This window comes from Fusarium phalaenopsidis (assembly GCF_050370095.1).
Source record: "Fusarium phalaenopsidis strain FUZ10S chromosome Unknown contig_32304, whole genome shotgun sequence".
In the NCBI taxonomy this organism is placed as follows: Eukaryota; Fungi; Ascomycota; class Sordariomycetes; order Hypocreales; family Nectriaceae; genus Fusarium; species Fusarium phalaenopsidis.
In genome coordinates, this window is record NW_028145404.1 from 1,457,419 (window position 1) to 1,482,493 (window position 25,075).

The 25,075-nt window shown below is 55.4% G+C and overlaps 7 protein-coding genes across 7 annotated transcripts; 5 read left to right on the plus strand and 2 right to left on the minus strand.

The window, feature by feature from the left end:
* Window positions 1-343: 343 nt before the first annotated feature.
* LRP88_09753 (guanine nucleotide-binding protein subunit gamma) lies at window positions 344-677 on the minus strand (the record flags this gene model as incomplete). The annotated part of the gene is made up of 2 exons (XM_083246231.1): window positions 344-464; window positions 517-677. 2 exons carry the CDS (start codon window positions 675-677, stop codon window positions 344-346), a joined length of 282 nt encoding a protein of 93 aa, XP_083097344.1.
* Window positions 678-4,398: 3,721 nt separating this feature from the next.
* Window positions 4,399-7,788, plus strand: LRP88_09754 (Eukaryotic translation initiation factor 3 subunit A; the record flags this gene model as incomplete). The annotated part of the gene is made up of 3 exons (XM_083246232.1): window positions 4,399-4,401; window positions 4,523-4,786; window positions 4,864-7,788. The coding sequence occupies 3 exons, from the start codon at window positions 4,399-4,401 to the stop codon at window positions 7,786-7,788; spliced, it is 3,192 nt and encodes a 1,063-aa protein (XP_083097345.1).
* A 2,767-nt stretch (window positions 7,789-10,555) lies between these two features.
* Window positions 10,556-12,529, plus strand: LRP88_09755 (WSC domain-containing protein; the record flags this gene model as incomplete). The annotated part of the gene is made up of 2 exons (XM_083246233.1): window positions 10,556-11,430; window positions 11,488-12,529. 2 exons carry the CDS (start codon window positions 10,556-10,558, stop codon window positions 12,527-12,529), a joined length of 1,917 nt encoding a protein of 638 aa, XP_083097346.1.
* A 1,282-nt stretch (window positions 12,530-13,811) lies between these two features.
* Window positions 13,812-14,821, plus strand: LRP88_09756 (putative polyprenol reductase; the record flags this gene model as incomplete). Its single annotated transcript, XM_083246234.1, has 2 exons — window positions 13,812-14,379; window positions 14,430-14,821. 2 exons carry the CDS (start codon window positions 13,812-13,814, stop codon window positions 14,819-14,821), a joined length of 960 nt encoding a protein of 319 aa, XP_083097347.1.
* Window positions 14,822-14,844: 23 nt separating this feature from the next.
* Window positions 14,845-15,740, minus strand: LRP88_09757 (uncharacterized protein; the record flags this gene model as incomplete). The annotated part of the gene is made up of 4 exons (XM_083246235.1): window positions 14,845-15,136; window positions 15,187-15,210; window positions 15,266-15,522; window positions 15,579-15,740. 4 exons carry the CDS (start codon window positions 15,738-15,740, stop codon window positions 14,845-14,847), a joined length of 735 nt encoding a protein of 244 aa, XP_083097348.1.
* Window positions 15,741-17,082: 1,342 nt separating this feature from the next.
* LRP88_09758 (ankyrin repeat domain-containing protein) lies at window positions 17,083-21,797 on the plus strand (the record flags this gene model as incomplete). The annotated part of the gene is made up of 5 exons (XM_083246236.1): window positions 17,083-20,170; window positions 20,221-20,271; window positions 20,327-20,959; window positions 21,010-21,236; window positions 21,288-21,797. The coding sequence occupies 5 exons, from the start codon at window positions 17,083-17,085 to the stop codon at window positions 21,795-21,797; spliced, it is 4,509 nt and encodes a 1,502-aa protein (XP_083097349.1).
* A 762-nt stretch (window positions 21,798-22,559) lies between these two features.
* On the plus strand, window positions 22,560-24,416 carry LRP88_09759 (GTP-binding protein RBG1; the record flags this gene model as incomplete). The annotated part of the gene is made up of 7 exons (XM_083246237.1): window positions 22,560-22,580; window positions 22,654-22,674; window positions 22,780-23,062; window positions 23,228-23,618; window positions 23,692-23,938; window positions 24,031-24,151; window positions 24,397-24,416. 7 exons carry the CDS (start codon window positions 22,560-22,562, stop codon window positions 24,414-24,416), a joined length of 1,104 nt encoding a protein of 367 aa, XP_083097350.1.
* Window positions 24,417-25,075: the final 659 nt, after the last annotated feature.

Genomic DNA, 25,075 nt, shown 5'->3' on the forward strand with positions numbered 1-25,075 from the left:
TGTATTCAACTGGGTCCTGCACGCCGGTCATTTCTCCTCCCATCTCGCGCTTCGTTGACGGGACCTGTCGTTCCTGACAGCATCCCAGGGGTGACGATCGTGGGTGTCTTTGTGTTGTGATGTCGGTAGCAGGTGCTTCGATATCCAGAGCCTATTCCTCCTTGGCCGTCCGAGTCTTCTCCCCACTCGGTACCCTCCTCAATCTACTTGCCCCCCTTAAATGCGTCACGAACATATCAAAATCGACTGGGGCCTCCTCCGTCCAATCGCTCAATCATCATCGGCGTTGCTTGGTTGTTGATTTTTGGTAACCGGGAATAAGAAAAGAGTGACGGAAGCACTATTACATGACCACACAGCAGCCACCGGATTGTTGTGGCGCGTAGGGGTCCTCGCCCTTGGGGACAGCGCCCCAGACCGAGGGGACCATGTAGTCCCGGGTGCCGTTGCAGTAGGCGATAATGCTGTCAAATGGCATCAGCACCAGTGGACAAATAAAGGACGCGAGTTGCTCACCTCTTGGACGCCGTGCTGACGGGAATGCGTTCTCGCTCAAGATCCTCGCGCAGACGGTTGTTGAGCTCGGTTAGCCGGCGTAGCTTGAGGTCGGCCATCGACTGCTTGTTCTTCTTGATCTGCGTAGGGTCGCCGACATCTCGCGAAGTGTACTGAGGCATCTTGGAACGGGGTGCCGAGGAGGGCGAAGAGGGTGAGGGTTTGATGGTAGAGTCGCGGCGTTCTGGCGCGCGACTGCGTTGAGAACTAGGCATCGTTCACGGTTAGCTAGTGCTGATGGGGCTTTGGATGGGCTCAGGACGCGGCGGCCGAGGGCATTGCGGGATGGGAGGAAGAAGGATCAAGAGGTCGACGGAGAGGCTCTGTCAATCGAATTCGCCTCGCTCGAGTTCGTCGCGACAAGCTAGTCCAAGAGAGCATTGTCGATCTCCTTTTTCTGATTCCTCCCAGCCCAATTTCCCTCTTGCCGTAGCACCCGAATGCCTAGATGGTTCGCCCCTAATAGTGGCGCGGCGGCCTCGACGAGACGAGTGCAACGAAATGTGACTGTGACTTACGGAAGGTCGTGCTCGAGTCAAATAACAATGACGCCGGGAGCGGATGCGGATGAGAAGGAAGGTATCGACGTTCGGCGCAGTCGTGGGCGTGGACGTGATGGTTGAAGCGGCGGATGAAGCGTCGAAAAAGGATCCGTCGAGAAAGGGAAGGCGAGGCAGGCAGAATGCAAAAGTAAAATGGAAGGTAAGGAAGGTAAGGTTGTGTAGCAACAGCAGCGGCAGGAGCCAGGTCGGTAGGGGGGAAACTGCAGGCCGAAGGGGAGGAAGGAGCAGGAGCAGGAGCGAAAGAGGGAATGGAAACCCCGAGGAAGGTACTGGAGGTACAGTAAAAGGTACCTTCACGCCGTACCAAAAGCCAACAGAGGTCCAGGTCTCGCGCGGAACCACCAGCGCAAGCACCAGCACCAAGCAGGGCTTAGAGGCTACGGTGGGGTCACTCCAGCGGCGGACGAGCCAGTGGCCAGCGAGCTTTTGCTCTGTTAGGGGGGGCTTTCCTGGGTGCAGGTGGTTCGTGCGCTGGGAGCTGTCCTCCTGCTGCGGGAGCCCTGGCATGGAAATTGGGGGGTAGGGGCAGCATCTGGGGGGCCCCGTCTGCCCGAGCTAGGGGCATGCTAGGAAGGCCTGCGAAAGGGGTTGCTACTGTAAAGGGGAGACGACCATCAAGGGGATTGATCAAATTGGACGGCTCCGGAGGCGCAGAGAGAAAACGGGTGATTCTCTGACTGGTCGCGACCCTTGCTTTGCCTGCCTTGCACAGTATGTGCATACCTAGCTACTCCAACACGCAGCACCAGGACGCCGCACCTGTATGTCTAGACTCGAGGCCCCTAATCTGCCGTGTTACTGGCAGCCCTGCTGAGCAACAAGTCGTGTTCAGTAGCAGCAACCCACGGATCGCAAAAGGGCCTTCTGCGCAAATTGGCCTGCCAGTATGCGATTGGCCGATGCCGGGGCCCTGCGGAGCCGTGTCTAGGTAATCCCCCTTGGCCCCGAAGCCTCCAGTCCACACTGTCGACTGTCCGTTTACGTTCAGGCTTGACATTTTAGCGGGAAAGCTACAAGTCCACCCAAGATTACCTCTCGGATTATTAGGAGGGACCTGAATCAGCAGCCCCGAGCCAGGGCTCACAGGGCATGAATCGAGCCAGCAGAAGAAGCCTTGCTTTGTTGGATAGGGGCAGGTCGGATGATGACATTCGTGTCTGCTGGCACTGGACATGAGCTTCGTTTCTCTTGACGTTGGAGAGATGACGCTGACATTTCGCTCCCCCCTCGCTTCTGGGGTGAACCCTCCAATGCCTATTACCAAGGCAGATCAGAAAGTCAAAAAGCCTCTTGAGCAAGCTTTGATCAAAATCGGCATGGACGGGAGGATCGGCCGCCAGAGTGCGGGAGTGGAAAGCCTCACGCCCTCAGTCCCTCTGCATCCATCACGACAACAGGTGTTGAAGGGGTCAAAGCACGCCCGCAGAGTCCATCCGCGTATGCGCGAGCACCGACAGAAAAAAAGCCCTCGATCCCTTCTCGGAATTCACAGCTGTCACTGTCGCCGCTCGGTGCAAGCCTTGAGCTGAGAACGCGACGGAAATATGCTGCACCGCAGCACGGACTGCCGCATCCGCACCCCGTCTCGAGGATGCCTCTTGGCTCTGAAAGGACGTTCAGGGCCTCCGTTTCTGTCACTTCCCGCTCCCGGAACGCTGCAGTAGTAATATGCAACTGTAGAAAGGGGCCGCTCTCGGTGGGTTCGACGGCGAGGAGCGAGAGAAAGATTCTTCAACCACCATCTCGAGAACCGCGTTCCGAGGAAACAAAGCAATTATCTACGAGGCACGCGCAAATAGGATCAATTCCTGCTCCTCCTGTTGGTTCCAGAAACGACAAAAGATCCGCGGCGCGTCTTGTTTACCTGCAATCTTTGCCGTCTCTCATATTCCCCATTGATATTCCGTCAAGAGCGGGACTAAGCGTCTGGGATCTTCTGCTAAGGAACCAACGACTCCACTCATGCTGCTGGGGCTCGCACCTGCAATTAAGATGAGACCTGTCTTGGCACCTCAAGTCTTCACCCTCCGGGGAGGAATGTTAGCTCGACTGCTGGGTCGACGACGTGAGAAGGGCTATGTAACCCTGGGCAATTATTAGACGCGTTCCTGGAAATTGTTGCGAATAGTCACATCGGCCGTCAGGGTTTCGGAAGACTTCACATGCCCACCAGCAACTTGAAGGTATTTTGATCCAAAGCATTCTGCCTTGTTCATTGTCAACACTGAGCTGTCTTCAAGGTCTCCCTCTATCCATCGCTTCGGCTCCCCAGTCAAGCAAGAGCCGCGCTACCTTGACGCCAGTTCCGCTTGTGGGCTGATGCGTACCATCTCTTCAACATGGTTCGAGCTCTTCATTCCCGGTGGATCAGGCCCGTCTTGAGTCTAGCGCCATGTCCGTTTTTGCATCTAGGCCGCTGCTAGGCATCAGAGTTTCCCCTGGCTAGGTTGATATGTTACATTCACAGTCTGATGTTCATCCAGCATTTTCACTGCCAGTCTGCCAAAGGAACGAAAGACCCAATTTCCCACCGTGAAACTATTTGAACAGCCTTGCTGGCTAAACACAGTCCATCTGACGCCATTCTCCGGGGTCAAGGTCATCTCTAGTCACGTGTGTTGCAATGTCTCCATTTCGACAGCCTCGCCTCAACCATCTCCCCTGTTCAAGCTACTCAAGCTGTTCAAGGAGACAACAAGCTGGTCCTGCTCAACACTTTGATCTTCTCTCTACTTTGAAATACAGAGCTGTCTCAAATTGATCTATGATTTTTGTTTCAGAGATTGCTTTGTGGTGCTTCTACCATGATCTTGGCAGTTTCTTGGGGAATCAGAATCTTGCTAAGTATGTATTTGACTTCAAGCAGCTTCTCTGTACATACGTTGTTGGATTTTGTCCTAAATGAAATATACTGATGAGCATCTGAATCAAGACAGGCTGGTGAATGACTGAACTCCAGTCATGATGCAAATCCGATAATCTTACTGAGAGATGTGGCTTGCGGCTGCGTGTGGCTGGTGCAAATCATCAGCCACGCCGTGCGACGCCGTTGCAGCTCGAGCTGCTGATGTAATCCCACGTGACTTTTCCATTTTTGGTTGCCGGGAGCCCCTCAGGCTTCCCACACACGAAAATCCCATCGAAAATTGTGCCTCGCAACACCATCACGAGTGCCGGCCAAGTCTCTCAGCACACTTGCCTCCGCAGGCTGCGATCGATCTCGGATCACTTATAAATCTCCTCTCTCCGTCAAGTCATATCGTAGAGGAGGTTGCCCAGCATGGTACGCGATGCCTTCCTTTGTCCCGGGTCGCCGTGAGGCGGACAACCCTATCCCCAGAAATCTTTACCCCTCCCTCCCGCACTATGTTTTCGTCATGATGCTAACCTGTCGTCTTTGATAGCCTCCTCCGCCGCACCAAAAGCCCGAGAATGTCCTGAAGCGCGCCAACGAGCTCATTGGCGTTGGCCAGGCCCCCGCGGCCCTGACCTTGCTGCACGAGCACATCACCAGCAAGCGCTCCCGAAATGTTCCCATCGTCTCGCTGGAGCCTGTGATGCTCCTCCTCGTCGAGCTCTCCGTCGAGCAGAAGAAGGGCAAGCTTGCCAAGGATGCTCTCTACCAGTACAAGAACATCTCCCAAAACACAAATATTGCTACCATCGAGGTGCGTGTCTAAACTCCGGTCTCGCCCGGACCGCTGTTTGCTTGTCAGATATTCGGCGCTAACATCGGCATGTGCAGCTGGTCTTGAAAAAGTTCATCGAGCTCGCCGTCCAAAAGGTCACCGCCGCCCAGCAAAAGGCCGATGAGGTCCAGGAGAGCATTGAGGCTACCGCCGCCACCTCCAGCGTCGACGATCTCGAGGCCAGTGAGACTCCCGAGTCTATCCTCCTTGCCACCGTCTCTGGTGAACAGTCCCGAGACCGCACAGACCGGGCGATCGTCACTCCCTGGCTCAAGTTCCTCTGGGAGGCCTACCGAACTGTCCTCGACATTCTCCGAAACAACGCCCGCCTGGAGATCCTCTACCAGAGCACCGCTACCCAGGCCTTCGACTTCTGCCTCAAGTACACTCGCAAGACCGAGTTCCGACGTCTCTGCGAGCTGCTCCGCAACCATGTCCAGACCGCGGCCAAGTACTCGTCGCAGATGCATGCCATCAACCTGAGCGACCCAGACACTCTTCAGCGACACCTTGAGACCCGTTTCCAGCAGCTTAACGTTGCCGTCGAGCTCGAGCTCTGGCAGGAGGCTTTCCGAAGTGTTGAAGACATCCACACCCTGCTCAACCTCAGCAAGCGACCCCCCAAGAACGTCATGATGGCCAACTACTACGAGAAGCTCACCCGAATCTTCCTCGTCGGCGAGAACTATCTCTTCCACGCTGCTGCTTGGTCTCGATACTACACTCTCCTCCGTCAGTCCTCCGTCCTGGTTGCCAGTGGCCAGGGCAAGAAGTCCGACAACCCCCCTGCGTCTGAGGCCGATCTCCAGAAGGCTGCCTCTTTCGTCCTTCTCTCCGCCCTCGCCATCCCTGTCATCAGCACCTCGCGATCTCGCGGTGCCATGGTTGACTTTGACGAGGCCCGAAAGAACAAGAACTCCCGCCTGACTCACCTCCTTGGCATGTCCCAGGCTCCCACCCGTGCCAGACTCTTCCGGGATGCCCTTTCCAAGTCCCTCCTTCAGCGTGCTCGCCCCGAGATCCGAGATCTGTACAACATCCTTGAGGTTGACTTCCATCCCTTGTCCATTTGCCAGAAGATCTCTCCTATCCTGACCAAGATTGGTGCCGATGCTGAGATGGAGAAGTACATTCTTCCTCTCCAGCAGGTCATCCTTACCCGTCTCTTCCAGCAGCTTTCCCAGGTCTACGAAACTGTTGACCTCTCTTTCGTTGAGAGCCTGGCCCAGTTCCCCGAGCCCTACCAGGTCACTCGTGGCACTATTGAGAAGTTCATCATGAACGGTAACAAGAAGGGTGATCTTTCTATCCGCATGGACCATGCCACAGGCGTTCTTAGCTTCGACAATGACGTCTTCTCGTCCTCCAAGGCTGGCCACAGCGGATCCGGTGCTGGATCTGCCGAGTCTGAGACCGGCACTGTTCAGCGTCTCCAGAGCACTCCCTCCGAGATTGTTCGTTCCCAGCTCACTCGTCTTGCCAAGTCTCTCTTTACTACCTGCCACTACATTGATCCCAGCCTCAACAAGGAGCGCCTTGAGGCCCGCGCCGCCGCTCTTGCCCGTGCCAAGGCTGGTGCTGAGCAGGAGCATCTGGAGATCCTCGCCAGAAAGGAAGTCATTCAGAAGCGCAAGGAGGAGGCATCCGAGATCCAGGCTCGCAAGGAGAAGGAGAATGCTCGCCAGAAGCGACTCCGCGAGCAGGCTCTGCAGGAGGCCGAGGACAAGCGACTTGCTGCCGAGCAGAAGGAGCGTGAAGCCAAGCGTCTCAAGGCCGAGCGTGACCGTGTTCGCAAGGAGGAGCTCAAGAAGCAGATTGCTGACCTCAAGATGGGCGATAAGGCTATTGACATCGACCTTGAGGATCTTGACAACCTTGACAGCAACCGTCTCCGTGCCATGAAGCTGGCCCAGCTGGAGCGGGAGAAGAACGACGTCAACGAGCGTCTTCGCATCACTGGCAAGCGACTTGACCATCTTGAACGTGCCTTCCGTAAGGAGGAGGCCAAGAAGTTGCACGAGGACCATGCCAAGCAGATCGAGGAGGACCGCGCCATCTATGAGAAGGTCAAGGCCCAGACCCTCAAGGACGCAGAGCAGAAGCACAAGGAGAGTGTCGAGCTCAAGCACCGACTTAGCCGCCTGGTGCCCCAGTACGAGTCCTTCCGCGACTCGCTCCATGAGCGTCGTCGTGATGAGTTTGAGAAGCGCCGCCGTGATGCTGAGCGAGAACTCGAGAAGCAGATTTCCATCCGTAAGAAGGAGGTCCGCGACCGACGTCTCCGCGAGAAGCGCGAGCGCGAGGAGAAGGAGCGCGAGCTCCGCGAGGCCGAAGAGAAGGCGGCCCGCGAGAAGGAGGAGCAGCGCCGCCGGGAGGAGGCACGTAAGGAGGAGCTCGCCAAGCTCAAGGAGCAGCGAGAAAAGGAGCGTCAAGAGATGCTGGAGAAGGCTGCCCTTCAACAGCGACGCGAGGAAGAGGCTCTGGCCCGTCGCAAGGCCGAGAAGGAACGGGGACCACCTACCTTCTCTCGGGGTCCGGAGCGTGCGGAGCGTGCAGAGCTGAGCGAGGGCCGAAGGCCACCCGTCTTCGGTGCCGGCAAGTGGCGGGACCGCGAGGCCAACAAGGGTGGCGACGCCCCTCCCCCTGCCCGTGGACCTCCCGTGGAGAGGGCCGAGTCCAACGACCGCCCCTCTGCTGGTGGTCCTCCCCGACTGCAGCTTGCTGGCTCTGGCAACAGGCCCAGCTGGCGTGACCGTGAGGCGGCCAAGGGCGGTAACGGTGGGGCTGATGCCGGTCCTTCCGCTCCTCCCCCTCGCTTCGCTCCTCGGGGCGGTGCGCCGATGGACCGTGGTGACTCGGGACGTGGTGAGGGACGTGGCGAGGAGAACCGAAAGCAGTCCCCTGCTCCTCCTGCCGAGCCTCTGCCAGCAACGCGGGCACCTGGCAAGTGGGTTCCTCCTCATCTGAGGAACAAGGCTTAAATTGGGGGAGGACGCAGCCGGGTATGCATTGTTTGCGATTCGCATCGGCGTTTAAGGGATTGGTTGGTTGCACATGGAGATGAATGTACTCTAGAGCTCAGTCTAATCCGTCGTTTTGAGGATTGAGCGAATCAGAGATTGGAATGGAGGAAAAGCAGTACGTAGGTATCTATTCGATGTGATTCAGCATACGAGCAACATGTTTCATGATCCTATTTGGATATCTAAGGTCTCGATTGTTGATTGTGTCGTTGGACGAAAAGCCTTACACTGCTCGCGAAGGCAGACGCCATGATTTGAGTTCCACGTGAAGAGGTTGATATCGTGGCTAAATTAGATGTCGATGGCTGAAAGAGTGAGTCTTTGAACTTAATGTTGGTCGATGAGGGAGGTAGCCACTGGCTGAAGAGCTTGATGACCTATTCAAGTGCCTTGTATATGAGTCTGGATCAGGCGAGTTTTACTTTGTCACGTTAGCCCTGTATCAGCTACCATCATGAGGGCCCAGAACATCCAGTGTCTGTCCTTGGTGGCAGCAACGCAGTAGCCACTTAGGAGGAATCAAGACCTAGTGGTGGGCATCGAAAAGTATGGGATTGGCAGAAAATGCAGCACAAGTTAGCGAGAGTTTGGTTCCTGAAAACTTCAACGGCTTCAAAGCGCCAGGCGGACCGTCCGACGGAAACCCTTCTACAGTTCGATGAGAAAAGACATGTCATGAGAGGTAGTATCGGAGCTAAAGGAGACCTGTGGCGGTGTCAAAGCAGTGCTTCAGCTGGAACCGATGTGCTTTGAGGCGTCAGACTTCTTCAATATCAGTGCTCGCTGGTGGGTAGCCTCGAGCTGTCAGACCAGGTACATGGGGCTAGCCCAGGTCTGTGTCATGTGTCATCGGTCTTTGTGGCTCGATTTACTACTCTGATCTTAATCATACGGCTCCTTAGCTTTCTTTTCTCTCTCAAAACATTATTGTGTGTTACCGATCTCCAACGTGAAGTATCGAGATGGAGGTCTTACCCTGTGGCTCGTGTAAGTCTAGAGTCAATCACGTGAGCGACGCGCCCCTGAAACCTTACACGAGCCACACCAACATAACCTCAAGTACAAAGCATAACCTCTTTACAATCGCCGAATGACGAGGGTCTCAAGCCAGACATTCCCAGAAAGGGAAAGGGAGATACAGGAACTCTCTCGCGTGGCTTCCCAGCTAAACGGACTAACGCGCAGAGGCTGCCAACCTAAAAGCGTTTTTTTGCTGTCCCTCAGCCTTGACCAGATCCGGCCGCTCAACGTAGCCGGTCAACCCGGACGGTGGACATCTAGATCCTGGTGGTAAGGGTTTTCCGGCGTCAGACGTTGGTTCAAGATGAATCAGCTGCTTGCTGATCGGAGCCGGCAACAAAGGGACCACTGTGGTGTCTTATCCCCGAATAGATGAACAGCAAGTGCTGGGCCTAGGGCCGGAGGAGACGAAAGAGAGAGAAAGCTCCTGGTATGCTCGTACGGACTCGAGATGGAGCTAACAGAGCTCTGGCACTCTATCAAGGGCCCGACCTGAAGGTAAATGCCCGTTGGGGCAATTTGGAATATGATCCAGGTGTAGACCCAGATCTATGTTTCGGGAAGACGGGATGTTTTACAGGGATCTGTGAGGATCTTCGCCCTGGTTTACCTGTCGAGGAGATATGTCGAGTGAGTTTCTTACAGTGATGGCATTGTAGCCACATTGCTTCTTGTGACTAGCAAGTTGCAGACCAGACAGTCGTACCAAGCGGACGCTGTTAGTCCAGGACTCACGGTGGCCTTGCTTGGCTTTGGCTTCGGGCCCTCGGTGTCACTACTCGCCCCTAGGCCCCATGATGGCGCTTGAAGGGTACCTGCATTCGCGTTGCAGGAACAGGGTGACAATCATGCAGGGACACCAGGGACACCCTTCAGAGCTCTTCCGGGAGCCGACAGCCATCGGGGCATGCCTGGACCCTTGGCATCTCCACGTGCTCCAGACTTCAGCCTTTTGGGTCCGTCACTTTTTGTCAGCTTCTCAAGCCTCAGCATCTCTCGCTTACTCGGTTTGTCCCAAGGCTCTGGGCCGGCAAGCCCTCTCTCTGTCTTGTCCACCACTGGCATCTCTGGCTAGCTTGATCGAGCCCCATCGGATTGTCTCGCCCCCGCCAGTGGAGTCGTTCCGCATGTCGTGATACTCGATCCTTTGTCTGCTTTCGGCGACTCGTGGCGTCTGTCTACGGCTCTCGCTCTAGGAACAGCGTCCTGGTGAGCCACCCGTCGACTCGGGACCTTGCCATGCTGGGCGGGCAAGCGGGTTCATCGTCGCCTCGAGGCGCCCCTGGACCTCGACCATGGCTCTCTCGTGGCACTGTGGGGGAGGACGGGACTTCCGGTCCCTGAGTCCATGGCTTGCTAGATGGGCGTTCGAGATCTGATCTGCAAGAGACGGAGAGAGTCTTTTCATCACGATCGTCGACCCTGGCATGAGGATAAATAACCTTGTCTCCTCCCGTCCAGGGTCACAACCTCTCCTCTCATCATCAAACAGCAGCTTCTCAAGCAGTTAGCCCGCTCTCACACTCTCTTCTCTTGAAACTTTTACATTCCCTCTTTTGTCCTTGCTTGCCCCCAGGCACCACTCTCTTTAAGACTCTTTTATCGCCTTCAAACGCCATCGGGGCGTGCAACACCATCAAACACTTGCTACAACAACAAATCATTCACAGCCCTCGACATCCGTTCACTGGTTGATATCAACAACATGCATTCTCTTCGAACCATCGTCGCCGGTGCGGCTCTCGCACTGGCCGGCGTCGCTTCTGCCACTCACATTGAGTTCCCTCCCTGCCTGGACCCCTTCCAGCCTTTCGTCTACTCTGGTTGCTACACGGATGGTGTTGAAGGCACCTCCACCAGCGCCCTCATCTACCGCTCCGGCCAGAATCAGTACAACATGACCGTCGAGAAGTGTGTCGCCGAGTGCAAGGGCAACGGTTTCCGCTACGCCGGTCTCAAGTACTGGGGCGTCTGCTACTGCGGCTCTACTGTCAGCGGTGCCCAGCTCACCGAGGACCAGTGCGACCTCCCCTGCAGCGGCAACAGCACTCAGACTTGCGGCGGCGACTCGGAGCTCTCTATCTGGCAGGACCCTACCTTCAAGACCACCACCATCCTCGGCGGCGCTCTCAAGGTCATCGCTGACTACCAGCCCCTCGGTTGCTACACTGACAACTCCCCAAAGGGCCGCGCCCTGACCTGGGGTATGAGCATGGATGGCTCTACCATGACTGTCACCAAGTGCCTCAACGCCTGCTCTGACCAGGGCTTCCCCCTGGCTGGTATCGAGTACGGTGGCGAGTGCTACTGCGGCAACGTTCTGGCCAACGACACCGCCAAGGCTGACCCTGCGGACTGCAGCATGCCTTGCAACGGTGACAGCACCTTCAAGTGTGGTGGTCCCAGTCGTCTGAGCGTCTTTGTCTCTACCGACCTTCAGTCTCTTCAGCCTTGTGGTTGGAAGCCCGGCTCTTCGCAGTCTTCTTCTTCTTCGTCCGCTCTTCCCTCGCTCGTCTCCACCATCTCCAGCTCTTCCATTGTCAGCTTCTCTTCCTCCAGTGCTGCTGCTGCCTCTAGCTCGTCTACCAACAACAACGGAAACGGAGGTAGCACCACCACCACCACCACCTCGTCCAGTGCTGCCGCCAGCTCGTCTTCCAGCTCGTCCTCTAGTTCCAGCGCTGCAGCTGCTAGCACTAGCTCCTCGAGCACTTCGACCTTGAGCACAAGCACTAGCACCACTGCCCCTGTTCAGGTGTCTACCAACCCCTCTCGGGTCACCACCTCTTCCTCCTCCTCTTGTACTACCCTTGGCCCTATGTGCACTGCTACCATTGTCGTCCCCAACGACTGCGAGTACAAGGTCGGCAGCTGGTGTGCCCCTTCGGTCCCCGACTTCCAGGACCAGGACAGCTGCCAGACCGCCTACAACACCTGCGCCAAGAATATCGCCTCTTGCTTCCAGAAGGCTGCTTGGCCCAACGTTCTCGACTGCTTCAACTTCTCCAAGTGGTGCGACGGTGTCCAGGGCTTCTGTGCCTCGACCTGCTCCCGTGGCCGTAGCTGCAACAAGAGCGGCTGCATGAAGCAGAACCAGCCTGTTGGCGGCAACCCTGTCAAGACTACCACCTCTGTCTTCCCTTGCGCTGCAACCACCACCAGCAGCACTGTCCCTCCTGCTTCTTCCACCTCTTGTGCTCCTCAGCCTACCAACATCTGCCAGCAGCCCTCTTCTCGCTCCTACGGCTATGGTCCTGGCAACCCTGTTGCGGGCATTGAGCTTCCCCTCGTCGGCTGCAACGATCTGAAGAGTGACTTCACCCAGAAGCCCTTCAAGCTCTACACCGATGATGACTCCCGCTCGTGCAAGTCTTACCAGCGCAACCAGCAGAGCAACGCCTGCTCCGACGCCTGCAAGACCCAGTACGACCAGTGCAACAACGTCTACGTGCAGAGCTGCAAGAAGCTCAACGGTGGCAACTACAAGCGTGGCCACTCCCACTTCCACCGCCGCGCCCTCGAGAAGTCTGGCATCGAGCCTCGCTGGTTCAACATCTTTGGCAACGACGGCTGGCAGTCTGCCCAGACCAAGTGCTACGTCCAGTACCAGGACTGCCTCGGCGAGAACGCCCAGGTCAACGCCGCCTCCCGCTGCCAGAAGTGGGGTACCGGTGCTTAAGCTGCCTACAGCTGATCATAAGTTACCTGTCTACCTACAGTACCTACTTGGGTATCCATCGATAAAAGGAGAGGTGCATGGGGTTCCGGCTTGGGCATGGGATAGAACGGTTTCAAGGGGTCTGGTCTAGTTTGGTTTTTGATTGTCTTTTGTTTCTAGATTGGGTTGCATTGCATGGATTTGCTAGACACACACTCGTTTGGGTTAGAATTGCTTGTTTAGACTGTCATTCGCTACAATAGAGGCTGCATTGGTTTATCACTCTGGCTATACTTGACTATCGTGACTGTGACTGGGTCTGACTCTTATTCTTACGACTTTGATAACTTTAACCTGTTCTTCTATAGGTAGCTACATGAGAGAAGATGACTAGGTTGAGAGTCCAAGTTCACATGTTCCGTCAGCCCCTGAGTCCGAGAGACCAGGCCGTACACATATGAGGTGTGCTAGAAGTATAGCACGGATATATTATAATGAAGGTACTAGACATAACACCGTTTTGGCTCTTCTCTGTTCTCTCTTCTCTTCATTCTTCGTTAATGCCCACCTGTCTTTCTCTCAGTGACTGTTAACCATCCGTATGCCCGGCTCTCAATGTAGCACTAGGAGGAGTATCGTATGCTCAATATTATACGTGACCGATCCGGCCCCCTATTTTAGAACTGCTAAGCATCAAACTTCTCCTGATTCATCCTATTAGACGCCGAGAGTTGTAACAACTATTTGATCTCCGAACCCGAGGCCATAGGTCGGCTTAGGTGTATAGGGTAAGTAGGATCGTCTTGCTGTGAAGAGCCAATTCCATACTCAGTCATGAACACAGCGAAAAGCTCGAGTCTGGTAATTTCATGGTTTATTTAGCTTTGCTTCCCCGTCGGCTTATGCTGTCATAAGGTGGATTGATTATGGTGGCTGTCTAGAATACCCAATATGGTTGGTCGCAACAACGTGATCAGATTGTGACTCTAAATATGGAATCATACAGCGCCGACAATGCATTCATCGAGCTCTCTCATCAGCGGATTATCTTGAGCTATGATACCATATAAACACCGACGGAGAATTACTATTTGACCATAGATGCTGTAGTAGTGGAAGCTGGTGATGTGCCGTGCCAGTACAGTGCAGGCGTTGGCCCACAAGCATAAAGACGCGTAATTGACACTGTACGACAAGAGAACAACGCGACGCCTCGGCAGTTTAAGCACATGCTCCCTCACTTCTTCACCTTGGCCAACTCCTTCTCTCTCTATAACACCGTCAATTCAGCACAGAGCTAAATATGGATCTGGTACAGAGGTCAATTGACATCGCGTCGTCCTTGACGCCGGCGCAGTGGTGTCAAAGCTTCTTTGTCCTCTCGGCCGGTCTCATCCTCTTCATCCAAGCTCTGCCGCAGGATGTCCGCAGCGCTCTCCTGGACTATGGCCCTCGACGACCCAAGGATGCGAAGCAAGCAAGCGGAAAGCCGGAAGCACCAAAGCAGAGTTTCAAAGCAGTCAGGTCATTCCTCAAGACCCTGACAAACTACGGACAAGTACCTCACTCGTGGTTTCTGCACTTCTACATCATATCAGTGTCCTTTTCTGCTTTCTGGGCTTGGCAGTATATCCAGAGGGGCTCAGTCATGAGGACGATTGCGACCCTGCAAGATAGACCCCAAGAGTCATCGATGAGTCTGGAACAGGTATTCGTGGCCTGGTTATTCATGGCATTGCAGGGCTCGAGACGGCTTTATGAGAGTTTATGCGTGTCAAAGCCGGGATCCTCGCCCATGTGGTTTGTTCACTGGGCGCTCGGGCTTGGATACTACACCGCAATGAGCGTCGCTGTCTGGATCGAGGGCTCCAGTATGTCACCAATATGCAAAAACTCGCTTTTCGAAACTGACAAGACGTAGGCGCAATTCTCGCATCCTGGGACTCACCCAACCAACCCATCCAAGTCCCGCGAAAGGTGCCGACAGCCCTGGCCCTGTACGTTGTGGCATGCCTCAAGCAGAACCAATGCCATAGGTACCTGGCAAGCCTCAAAAAGTACACGCTTCCAAGCGAAGGGTGGTTTGAATATCTGGTCTGTCCACACTACACCTGCGAATGCCTTTTGTACGTCGCCATTGCTTGGATTGCCGCGCCCCCAGGCCAGCTCCTCAACAAAACGGTCCTATGCGGACTCTTGTTCGTGGCTGTGAACCTGGGCGCCACAGCACACGGCACGAGGAAGTGGATGGCCAACAAGTTTGGGGCGGACAAGGTGGCCAAGAGGTGGACAATGATCCCTCTCGTATTCTAGGCTCACTCGAGCGCCCACATCGTTCATCGCTTGAGGAACATGCCGAGCTTGTTCGCAACCTTGGAGACCTGAAGAACATCTCGGTACGTCAGACTCGTACGGGTCTGGCGGATGTTCCGACCACTGGCATAGGCATCGGCGTCGCGGAGGAGGTCCCAGTTGGCGACGGTGTCTGCACTGAGGTCGGTGTCCTCCTCAATGTCGGCAATACCGTGGAGGTAGTCGGTATACAGCTGATCAGTCGTGATGAGAAGGCTACGAGGTTCTTGTAGGATCCTCCAGGCGGGCTCGGGATCAAGGGCGCCATCCTCCTTGCTGCGGTACAGGTTCAAGCACAAGCTGGCACCAAGGCTCACCGTACAAACGACAGGCCAATACGCGGATCCATCCTACGCAAGATGAGCATACCGTAGCAACGGGACCGCGGATTGTCGTGTACTCAACTTATGCGGCATAATGCCAATACCAGGTGGATATTCGTTGATGAGAACATGGTTGGGCTTCTTATGAGGACTCTGGGCGAAGATGTGTCCAGGTTCGGAACCCTGGATCGGAAGTGATAGCAAGCGAGATGCCACGGGAGTCTCGAGCCAAGGAGGTAGCGGAGCGTCGAGAAGCTTGTTGTTGACGAGATCCGAGGGCCACGTCTGAAGACGACGTTTGGTGAGCTGCTTCCACCTCAGCTTGGGGGCAATCGAGATCTAAGGGGTATCGTTAAGTCATGAGGCATGAATATCGTCCAGGCCGAGCTACACACTTTATCCAAAATCATTCGCTCCTCTTCCTCGCTTATGAAGTCTGGGATGTAATACGCCGTCTGAGGTAGAGTGGTGATCCTGGCGTGGTCCAGGGAAGGTGGAAGTGAAAACCCATTGGTGGCATCGTCTTTATGGCCAGAAGAAGAGGTAGATGCATCCATCATGTCGGATTTTTCTTGCTGTTGGGTCGCAGAATGAATTAATCAAGCAAGCACGCACTGCACTGCACTGCACTGGCATGAATCCCTGCAATTTGTAGATGCCACACTCCGTACGGTTGGGTTGTTTCATGAGGATCGAGGGGTCAGAGTCAGTCTTGGTGATGGCGCCAGGCGGTGTTTCGACCAGGGATCAGCAAGGATTGTTGAATGAGAGTGGAGAATATTGGAGGCCGAGTGCGAGTGGTTGCCTGAAGCTGTGGGCGCACTACGGATATGCATGTACACGTGCGCTGCAGCGGCGGGGGGGAGAAATGAAGAAAGGACGATCTTCTGGAGAGCCTTGAAAGAGGAGGACAGGGACGGGACAAAGGAAGCCAGTTTGTAACATTGAAAAAATGCCGCTTGCTCCTCTTTAGCAAACCCCCGAGCATGAACTGATTTGATTCTTGCCTGGCCTTGTCCCTGTGCCGTCGAGATGATGGATCAAGGTGTCATCTTCAGGTGCCATTATCGCAAGGGTGGTTGGGGCCCGGTGGCTGCTAAACCCACTAAAAGCGCGCTGGAGAGGAGACCTAGAGTTGCCCCCCCGGGCGCCAAAAGACCGGGACTTGAGAGGCAGCCGTCAAAAAAAGCCGGACGCGTTCTGGGCAAGGATCGTGACGGGAGAGACGCATTCTTATGTTCGCCCCCAGGAGCCTGGACCCTTTATTATTGCCTCCCTTGGCCTCAAGTGCCTATGGCGCCGCTCATTCGTCTGCCGTAATTGAGTGCGGTCAGCACCTTGTGGGCGGCCGTAGGTCTTAACAGAGCATAGTACGAATACCCAAGCACAGAACCGTCCAATCACATCGCCGCTGGCCATCAAAGGGGACGGACAGACTCTTTTCGCTCTCGGCTTGGGGAGTTCCCCGTCGCTCTCAGTCATCCATTCAGCAAAACAAGGTTTCAGCATCTCATCTCCAAAACAATCCATCATCATTCATCCTCGTATACCGCCTGCGACCCGACCGCCCGATTCCTGTCGAGACTCCGATCCCTCGAACTCTGTTCCCCGTAACCTTCAACGCTCGCCGGATCTCTGTTGAATACGTGTCGCTGTCTGTCCTTTTCCGCCTTTCCTCGTGTCACCGGCGCCCGTGTCCTCTCTCGCTCGCTCTCGACGCCTCACCAAATCCCATCTCGTGTGCCGCGCCCGCACCCGCACCTTGTCCTCGGTTGTCGTCGTCGATAGGGGTTCCCCCTTTTGTCTCATCCGTGCGAATCAATCGCCCCCATCGTCGTCGTCCTGGTCATCCATCACCAGAATGGTGGTAGTCGCTGGCCGTCCTCGCAGGTAAATGTCATGGATGCGCAGAATGCTGCCCAGTCCGACCAGACGAGGCCTGCTGGCGATGAACCTCGGCGGCCCGACCCCAAGCCCGAAACCACCAAGTCGACGCCGCCGCCTGTAAGCCCCAAGCCCTCCGAGCCCGTTGATAAGGACAAGGAACCTCGTCAACATGCGAATTCTTCGTCGGCGCCCGATGCAGATGGTCCCGAGGACCGCGACTCTGACGCCGAAACAATCGTTCTGCCTGGTAAAGATGGCCACTCCCCTTCAAAGGCCCGCAAGGTGAGGCAGGAGGATAAGAGCGATGGCGATGGCGATGGCGACGCCTCCAAGTCGACCATCCAGGCGGCCGGTTGTCCGCCTCACGACCTCGAAAAAAATCAATCCTCGATCATTGCCCGCGGCGACCCTATTAAAAAGAAGCGTCTGTCGGCCCATCTCGAACGCGAAAAGCAGTCACGGGGCAAAGATGCGGCGTCGAGTGGTTTGAGCTCTGCGCCTGCGTCCCCACCGCAACACCGGCGTCAACACCGTCGCCGCTCCGACGACCCCCACTCATCTTCCGACTCTGAACACTCTCGCCCTCGGCCCTCTAAGACGTCTATTCGTGACAAACTAAAATCTACCGAGCGCCTGGTGCCACACAAGCGAAAGGGCTCAAGGCTCGAATCCGACGACGAGGCCGACAGTCGCAAGGTCCGCCGCCAGCGAACAACCAGCGTAGGCATCGACTCGGGTCGCCTGCACAAGGAGCACAAGGCTCTCTCTGGCAAGTCACACCATGAATCACAGAACCGATCTATTTCCCCACAGTCTCGATCTCACCGGAGGAGCGCATCCTCCCAACTGCCCTCACATTCCTCCAACGGCTCCGGTCAAAAGAAGAGGCGCCTGCCTCCCCCTCTACACTCCACGGAATACCACTCGGACGAATCTTCTGCCAGTGGCAGTCCCCACCCTCGCAGCTCCAAACTTCGTAGCCTGGCAACGCCTGCCACCGCCGACACGAATGCTTCTCCCGCTAGAATGGCGCCACACAAAAAGCATCTCGATGCTCACGGCCAGACCTTCCTAGCCCGCGCTTGTGCCAAAGGGGACTACGAGGGTGCCAAAACGCGTCTTATGGAGAGGCCAGAGGATCTGAACGTTGCCGACTACGCTGGAAATACGCCTCTGCAAATTGCTGCAATTAATGGATGCGAGGATATTGTCAAACTTTTGATCGAGGCCGGCTGCAATCTGGACTGTGTCAACTACGATAAAGATACTCCACTGCTCGACGCCGTCGACAACGGCCACCTCGGAGTGGTCAAGCTTTTGCTGGACGCTGGTGTCAACCCTCGAAAAGCCAACGTGAACGGAGAAGAGCCAGTCGATCGTGTGAGCGAGAAGACAGAAAACGCAGACGAGATTCGTGCCGCTTTGATGGCAGCAAGGAAGCGAGTAGGTGAACGACGACGCACCTCGGAAGACCGCCATTCGCACCACGACTCCCATGACGCAAGGGATTCACACGCTCCAGACAGCCCTCGGAACTCCCCTGCCACAAATCAACAAGGTCGCAGATCAGGAACCGTACGCGCACAAAAGACAAGAAACGATTTGCTGTACATGCCCCTGGACGAGAAGACCCTTCGACAAGCTGCTGGACGTGGAGATGAGGAAACCGTTGCCCGCATCCTGCAAGTGAAGGAAGGTTTCAACGACCCCGAGTCCATGGTTGCTGCTGCAAGAGGAGGCCACGATCTTGTCATCCAATTGCTACTAAGTTTAGGAGCCGCAAACCCAGATCCAGCACCCATTTCTTCCGTACAACCAGAGTTTGCAACACCGATACTAGCAGCAATTGGACAAGAGAACATCAAGGTTGTGGAACTACTCTTAGAACAGCAAGGTTTTGATCCAACACGGCGTTTCAAGGGGGAAACTTACTACGAAATTGCACGGCGTCGGGCAGGCTCGAACTGGAAGGAAGAAGAACACATGTTGAAAAATGCTTACGACGAGCACAAGCGGAGTCACAAGGACTCGGCCAAGACGAAATCCCCCAGCCGACGGGACCGAGAGCGTGAGCGTGGTGAACGAGAGGAGCGCGAAGCGAAGCGAGCTAGGCGAGCCGAGGCCAAGGAGAAGGAGGAGGCTCGTTTGCAACAAAAACGGCATCTCTCTAGTCCGGAGCCGAAGAAGAAGCTCAGCAGCGCCAAGCTCACCAGTCCCAAGGAAAAGCGAAGAACAGACACACCCGCCAATCATGGAGATGACCATCCCCCGAAACGTGGCCCAGGACGTCCCAGAAAGGAAGATCGCCTCCCCTCTATCAATGTTTCAGACCGCGAACTGTCTCCCTCGATTTCTCACAAGCAGCTCAAGGTGAAACGTGCCGAATCAGATGCTGCTGGCGTATCGTCTGAAGGCGAAACTGTCAAGCCCAGAAGGAAGCTTGTGTCCAAGGGCGAGCTCCGAGGAGAACGAGAGAGGCAACGGCGTGCTAGCATGGCCTCCAACGCCTCATCACTCAAGGATCACCCTACCAGCCCTCACGAAACAAGACACGACGAACCATCCGACAAGCACAGGCCCGAGAAACTGTCTGAGAAGTACCATGACCGAACCAAGGCTCTCAAGCGAGATGAGTCAAGGGATCGTTTATCAGTTTCCGGCGACGGGTCAGCCAAGAGGCACCGAGCTAGTACCACGCCTGATCGACCCAGTAACGGTGACAAGGACGATAGTGAAGTCCCACTGAAACGACGACGTATCGACGGTGAAACCAAGGAGAAACGACCCAAACAGTTGCTATCCTCTGACGAACGACCACGCAAGTCCACTTCTCTTCAAGATTCTTCCAAGCTCTCATCCAAATCGAATCACAAGAAGCATGATGACGATCGACGGGAAAAACATCATGACTCTCATCGCGCGGAACCGGATCGATCCAGCAGCGCCGAGAAGCTGATCCATGTCAAGTCAGAAGATACCGACGTTGACATGAAGGATGCTGATACAATTCGAGCTGTGTCAGAAGCTGAGATGCAGGCTGCTCGAGCAAAGGAGGCCAAGCAGGCCAAACAGGCCCAGGAAGCTGAGCAAGAGAAGCAGCGTCTCGCCGAATTGGAAGAGGCAAAGAAGAAAGAAGAGGCCCGGAAGAAGGAGGAGGCTCGCAAAGAGGAGGCGCGAAAGAAGGAGGAAGAGCGCAAGCGAGTTGAAGCCGAAGAAAAGAAGAAGCGTGAAGAGGAAGAAGCGCGAAAGAGAGCAGAGGAAGAGGAGAAGAAGCGCAAGGAGGAGGAGGCTGAGCAGGAGAGAAAGCGGAAGCAAGAGGAAGAACGCGAAGCCGAACGGAAACGCAAGGAGGAGGAGCGTCGACGACGAGAAGAAGAGGAGAAGCAACGACGTGAAGCCGAGGAAAAGGCTCGCCGTGAGGAAGAAGAGAAGAAGCGCCTGGAAGAGGAACGGAAGAAGAAGGAGGAGGAAGAGCGCAAGCAGCGAGAGGAAGAGGAGAGGCTACACCGTGAGCAGCTCGAGCGAGAAGCGGCCGAACAAGCTCGCCGTGAACGCGAGGAGGAGGAACGAAAAGAAAAGGAGCGCCGAGACCGAGCACACCGCGAGGAAATGGAAAGGAAGCGAGCCGCTCGCGAAGCCGAACTACGACGGATACGCGAGGAGCAGGAACGCGCGCGCCTCGACAAGTTGCCCCCTCTTCTTCGATGGTTGGATACTTGCCCCAACCCCAAGCTTCCTACTATTGCAGAGAAGTTCAAGCGGATGCAAGGTTGCCGCTACGATACCATCCGACCAGAAGCCAACCAAACACCCGAAGGGCGCGAGCAATGGGTTCTTAACACACATGCTGCTCTTCTTCTCGGCGAGAAGGATCTGAATCTGTCGCGATGTAAGTTTGCTTACCGAGTCAATACTGGATTTCACTAACAGATGTTCTAGACACGGCTTGGGAACGTGTTCCCGTCTCCTCCCTGGCTAAACTTACTCTTTGGCGAATTGAATGGAGTCTCTACTCCCTCGTCGACGAGAAGCTTTGGGATCTTGGACGTCAACTTCCCAACTACTATGGAGACGAGGATCCCTCCGAACTGCGTTTCCAGACGAAACAACGGCTCAAGCAGGAAGCCTGGGAGAGGTTCCTCGACATGGAAATGTTCTTTGTCAAGGTATGTTGTGATACGATGGCCAGCGACATGTCATTTGCTAATACGAGTTAGGTGTCGGATCTGATGTATACTGTTCCTAATATCCCACACCTGTGTCATGTTCAACTTGCGGTGGAATACCGCGAATTGTTGGAGACCGAGGCGCAAAGTCGTGGGTGGGTGACAAACAACAAGTGGAAGCAAGATCCAGATGCTGGTCGCTTCCATGGTTTCGCACCTCGATCCAAATATTACTATAGTGGTCTCTTGGTGGGCGAAGACATGCCTCAACTCGCACAGACGAGCAGCACACCGTTCCCAGAGAAGAAGGTTCCTCGACGAGGACTGATTCAAGTACACCCAGACGACCCAGAGTACCCTCGAATCTGCGTCGAGCAAGGACTTGAGCATCTGGTTAACGGCCACCTAAGCCCGCCTCTTGTCAACGGCATTCATTCATCGCCCATCAGCCAAAAGTCACTGAATGGCACCATCCGGGTTTTGACGCCAGGGTCGTCCGAGGGCATGATAAACTCGACTACCGCTCACGAGGGGCTCACGAATGGAGTTAACGGAAATTGAACCTGAAGCCACCCAATGGGGTTTGAGTCTCAGATTCACGGTTGAGAGTTATTATACTGCTATTTCAAGTTTCCTTTGTCCAAGTAACGACCATGGACGGCGCAGGCACAGACAGGGAATGGTCTGGGTTATTGCTTCGTCGACATGGGGATGATGACAGGTAAAGAGGGGTATGGCATCTATCTACCCATGAGGATTGGATCGGGATATAGGCCTGTTTCTGGGGGAATGGTCATGTCATGTACATGGGTTGGATGGTTTCCGAGAACCTGAGAAGACGATGTTTGAAGGCGACAGGTTGTGTCGCGTGTAAGGAAGAAGGACGACGCTCGTCATGTACACACAAGCTAATGGCTGGGGGACACTTGACGTTACTACTGGAACAAGACACTGTTGGACAGGCTCGAACCCGCTGTATGAGCGCTTGTACGCACGGTAGAATCAACGAAACAACAACAAACGTCAAAATGTCTGAATACTTCTTCCATGAGTGGCAACTCATAACGTGGTGTTGATACCCAAAGTCTAACTTGACCTGAGCCCTGATTGGCTGCCGAGACCCCGCTGGCTGACATCACTTACCACTCGTGGGTGGTGGTTGCCAGAAAAATTTACCCCACCATCTCAAAGACTCCCAACACACGCATTTCAATTATCACCAAAAGTCCCTTGCTCACTGCGGATTTGTGCTACGAACCCGAGATCTGAGGCCAGACACAGCCTGGAAACAAGCCGATACCGTAGCAGGAGCTAGTCGCCACCATGGCTACCACAGTGGACAAGGTATGTTGCTGCGAACCGCCACCAGTTGCGCCATGAACGAGATGAGGTTTGCTAACCCTGACCCCCCCGCCAGATCAAAGAGATTGAGGCCGAAGTGCGTGATTCCCATCGACTCCCCCCTCCCTCGGCGTGTTCGAGATGACGATAATCAACGAACCTTCCCGTATCTCAGCCAACCGGCTCTAACCCGTGGAAACAGATGGCCAGGACCCAGAAGAACAAGGCGACGTCGTTTCATCTGGGTCAGCTCAAGGCCAAGTTGGCCAAACTCAAGCGCGAGCTGTTGAACCCCAGTGGCGGAGGCGGTGGAGGCGGCGCTGGATTCGATGTGGCCAGGACAGGTGTCGCCAGTATCGGCTTCATTGGGTTCCCCTCTGTGGGAAAGAGTACGCTCATGAGCCGACTGACGGGCCAACACTCGGAGGCGGCCGCGTACGAGTTCACCACCCTGACATCGGTGCCCGGACAGGTCGTCTATAACGGTTAGTTTCACTTGTCTTCCCCCTCCTCCACTCTGTCCCGCCCGCCCAGCGGCTGCGGCCGTTTTGGCGGGCTTGATACCCGACCCCGTTGGCGAGCCGCTTGTTAGAGTTGCTTCTTCGTGCCCCCCGGGCTTTGTGGCAGATTGGCTGACACGCACTCACCAGGCGCCCCCTTGCAGATTATCGACCTTCCCGGAATTATCGAGGGTGCCAAGGATGGTCGAGGTCGAGGTCGCCAGGTCATCGCCGTCGCCAAGACGTGCCATCTGATCTTCATTGTGCTCGACGTGAACAAGCCCCTGACGGACAAGCGGGTGATCGAGTCGGAGCTCGAGGGCTTCGGAATTCGAATCAACAAGGAGCCACCAAACATCACCTTCAAGAAGAAGGACAAGGGTGGCCTCAATATCACGAGCACAGTGCCCCTGACCCATATCGATCATGGCGAGATCAAGGCTGTCATGAGCGAATATCGGATCAACTCTGCAGACATTACTATCCGATGTGACGCCACCGTCGATGACCTGATCGACATTCTCGAGGCCAAGAGTCGAAGGTAGGCGAGCTCTAATACCTGGTACACCTGAAGTAGAGATGGTCCTGAGGTGCTGACATTGGTAACCCGCCAGTTACATTCCCGTGGTTTACTGCCTCAACAAGATCGACTCGATCAGCATTGAGGAGCTTGATCTGCTGTATCGAATCCCCAACGCCGTGCCCATCAGCTCCGAGCACGGGTGGAACATTGACGAGCTGATGGAGGCCATGTGGGACAAACTCAACCTTGTTCGGGTGTACACGAAGCCCAAGGGCAAGCAGCCCGATTACTCGGCGCCCGTTGTTCTCCGATCCACGCGCTGCACGGTTGAAGACTTTGTAAGTTGAGAGAGAGCCCAGCTCACATGGTTCCTAGAGCGGAGCCTTGTAATTTGGCCAATATGTGATTGCTGACCAAATCCGGTGCCTAGTGTAACGCTATCCACCGAAGCATTACGGAAGTTTTCAAAACGGCCATCGTATACGGCAAGTCTGTCAAGCATCAGCCGCAGCGAGTCGGGCTGGGACATGAGCTGTGTGACGAAGATGTTGGTGAGTAGCTTACTTCGGTGACCCCGACCAAGACCCCCTCTCAAACCAAACCCAACTCCGAGGCGGCCCAAACGCAGATCGCGGAACGGATGCTATGAGGCCGTCAAGCTTGATCTACCCGATGCAGTCGGGATCTTGCTTCTTTGACCGGCCGGGGGGCGTCTGACCCCCCCAGTCGAGTGCGTTGGGGCTAGGCTGCCAGGGTTTGTGCTAGAGTCATGACGATGCTAACTGTCTTGTCAAAGTGACCATTGTTAAACGATGAAGAAAACCTTGCGGAGATGAAGGGGGGCTTCCCCACGGGAACGTCAGAGGCTTCGTGAGCCGGGCAACTTGGACCGCCGCACTGCAATCGATGTGTAGCCAGGCCTCATGCCCAACCACCCACCAGGTTTGGAGCAACGGGTTGATTTGGGCTTGACTCGAGTGGCTGAGGGGAACAGAGAGGAGGGAACCACGCGGGTAACGGCATGGAATGACGGTTACAACAGGGTCAATAAGGACAGGGCTGACACTGCACTGGATGCGCGGCTACGAGCACGTCTGGCTGGTGCGAAGTCTCGACTTGGGCTCGACCAGGCACGATAATGATCGGCACAATAGTTTCCGGGGGGAAGACGAGGTGGCGTGCGCACTCGCAGGGCAAGCTGATGGGGCTGCACCAGGGGAGATGAAAGAGAGAGAACCAAGTGTTAATCGGCAGGCGACGATGAACAAGGGACGCGACAAGATGAAGATGAAGATGGAGACGGAGACGGGGATTTCTCAGCAGAGATATCTCCGGGATGGTTGCCGTATGGAGCAAGGCAGGCAAGGCAAAGCAAGGCAAAGCAAAGCGAAGCACTTGCGGCGTGCACATCAATCAACAAGAGAAGAGGCAGCCGCGGCAGTTCATAGTTGACTGTTTGGAAGATTGCACCACCC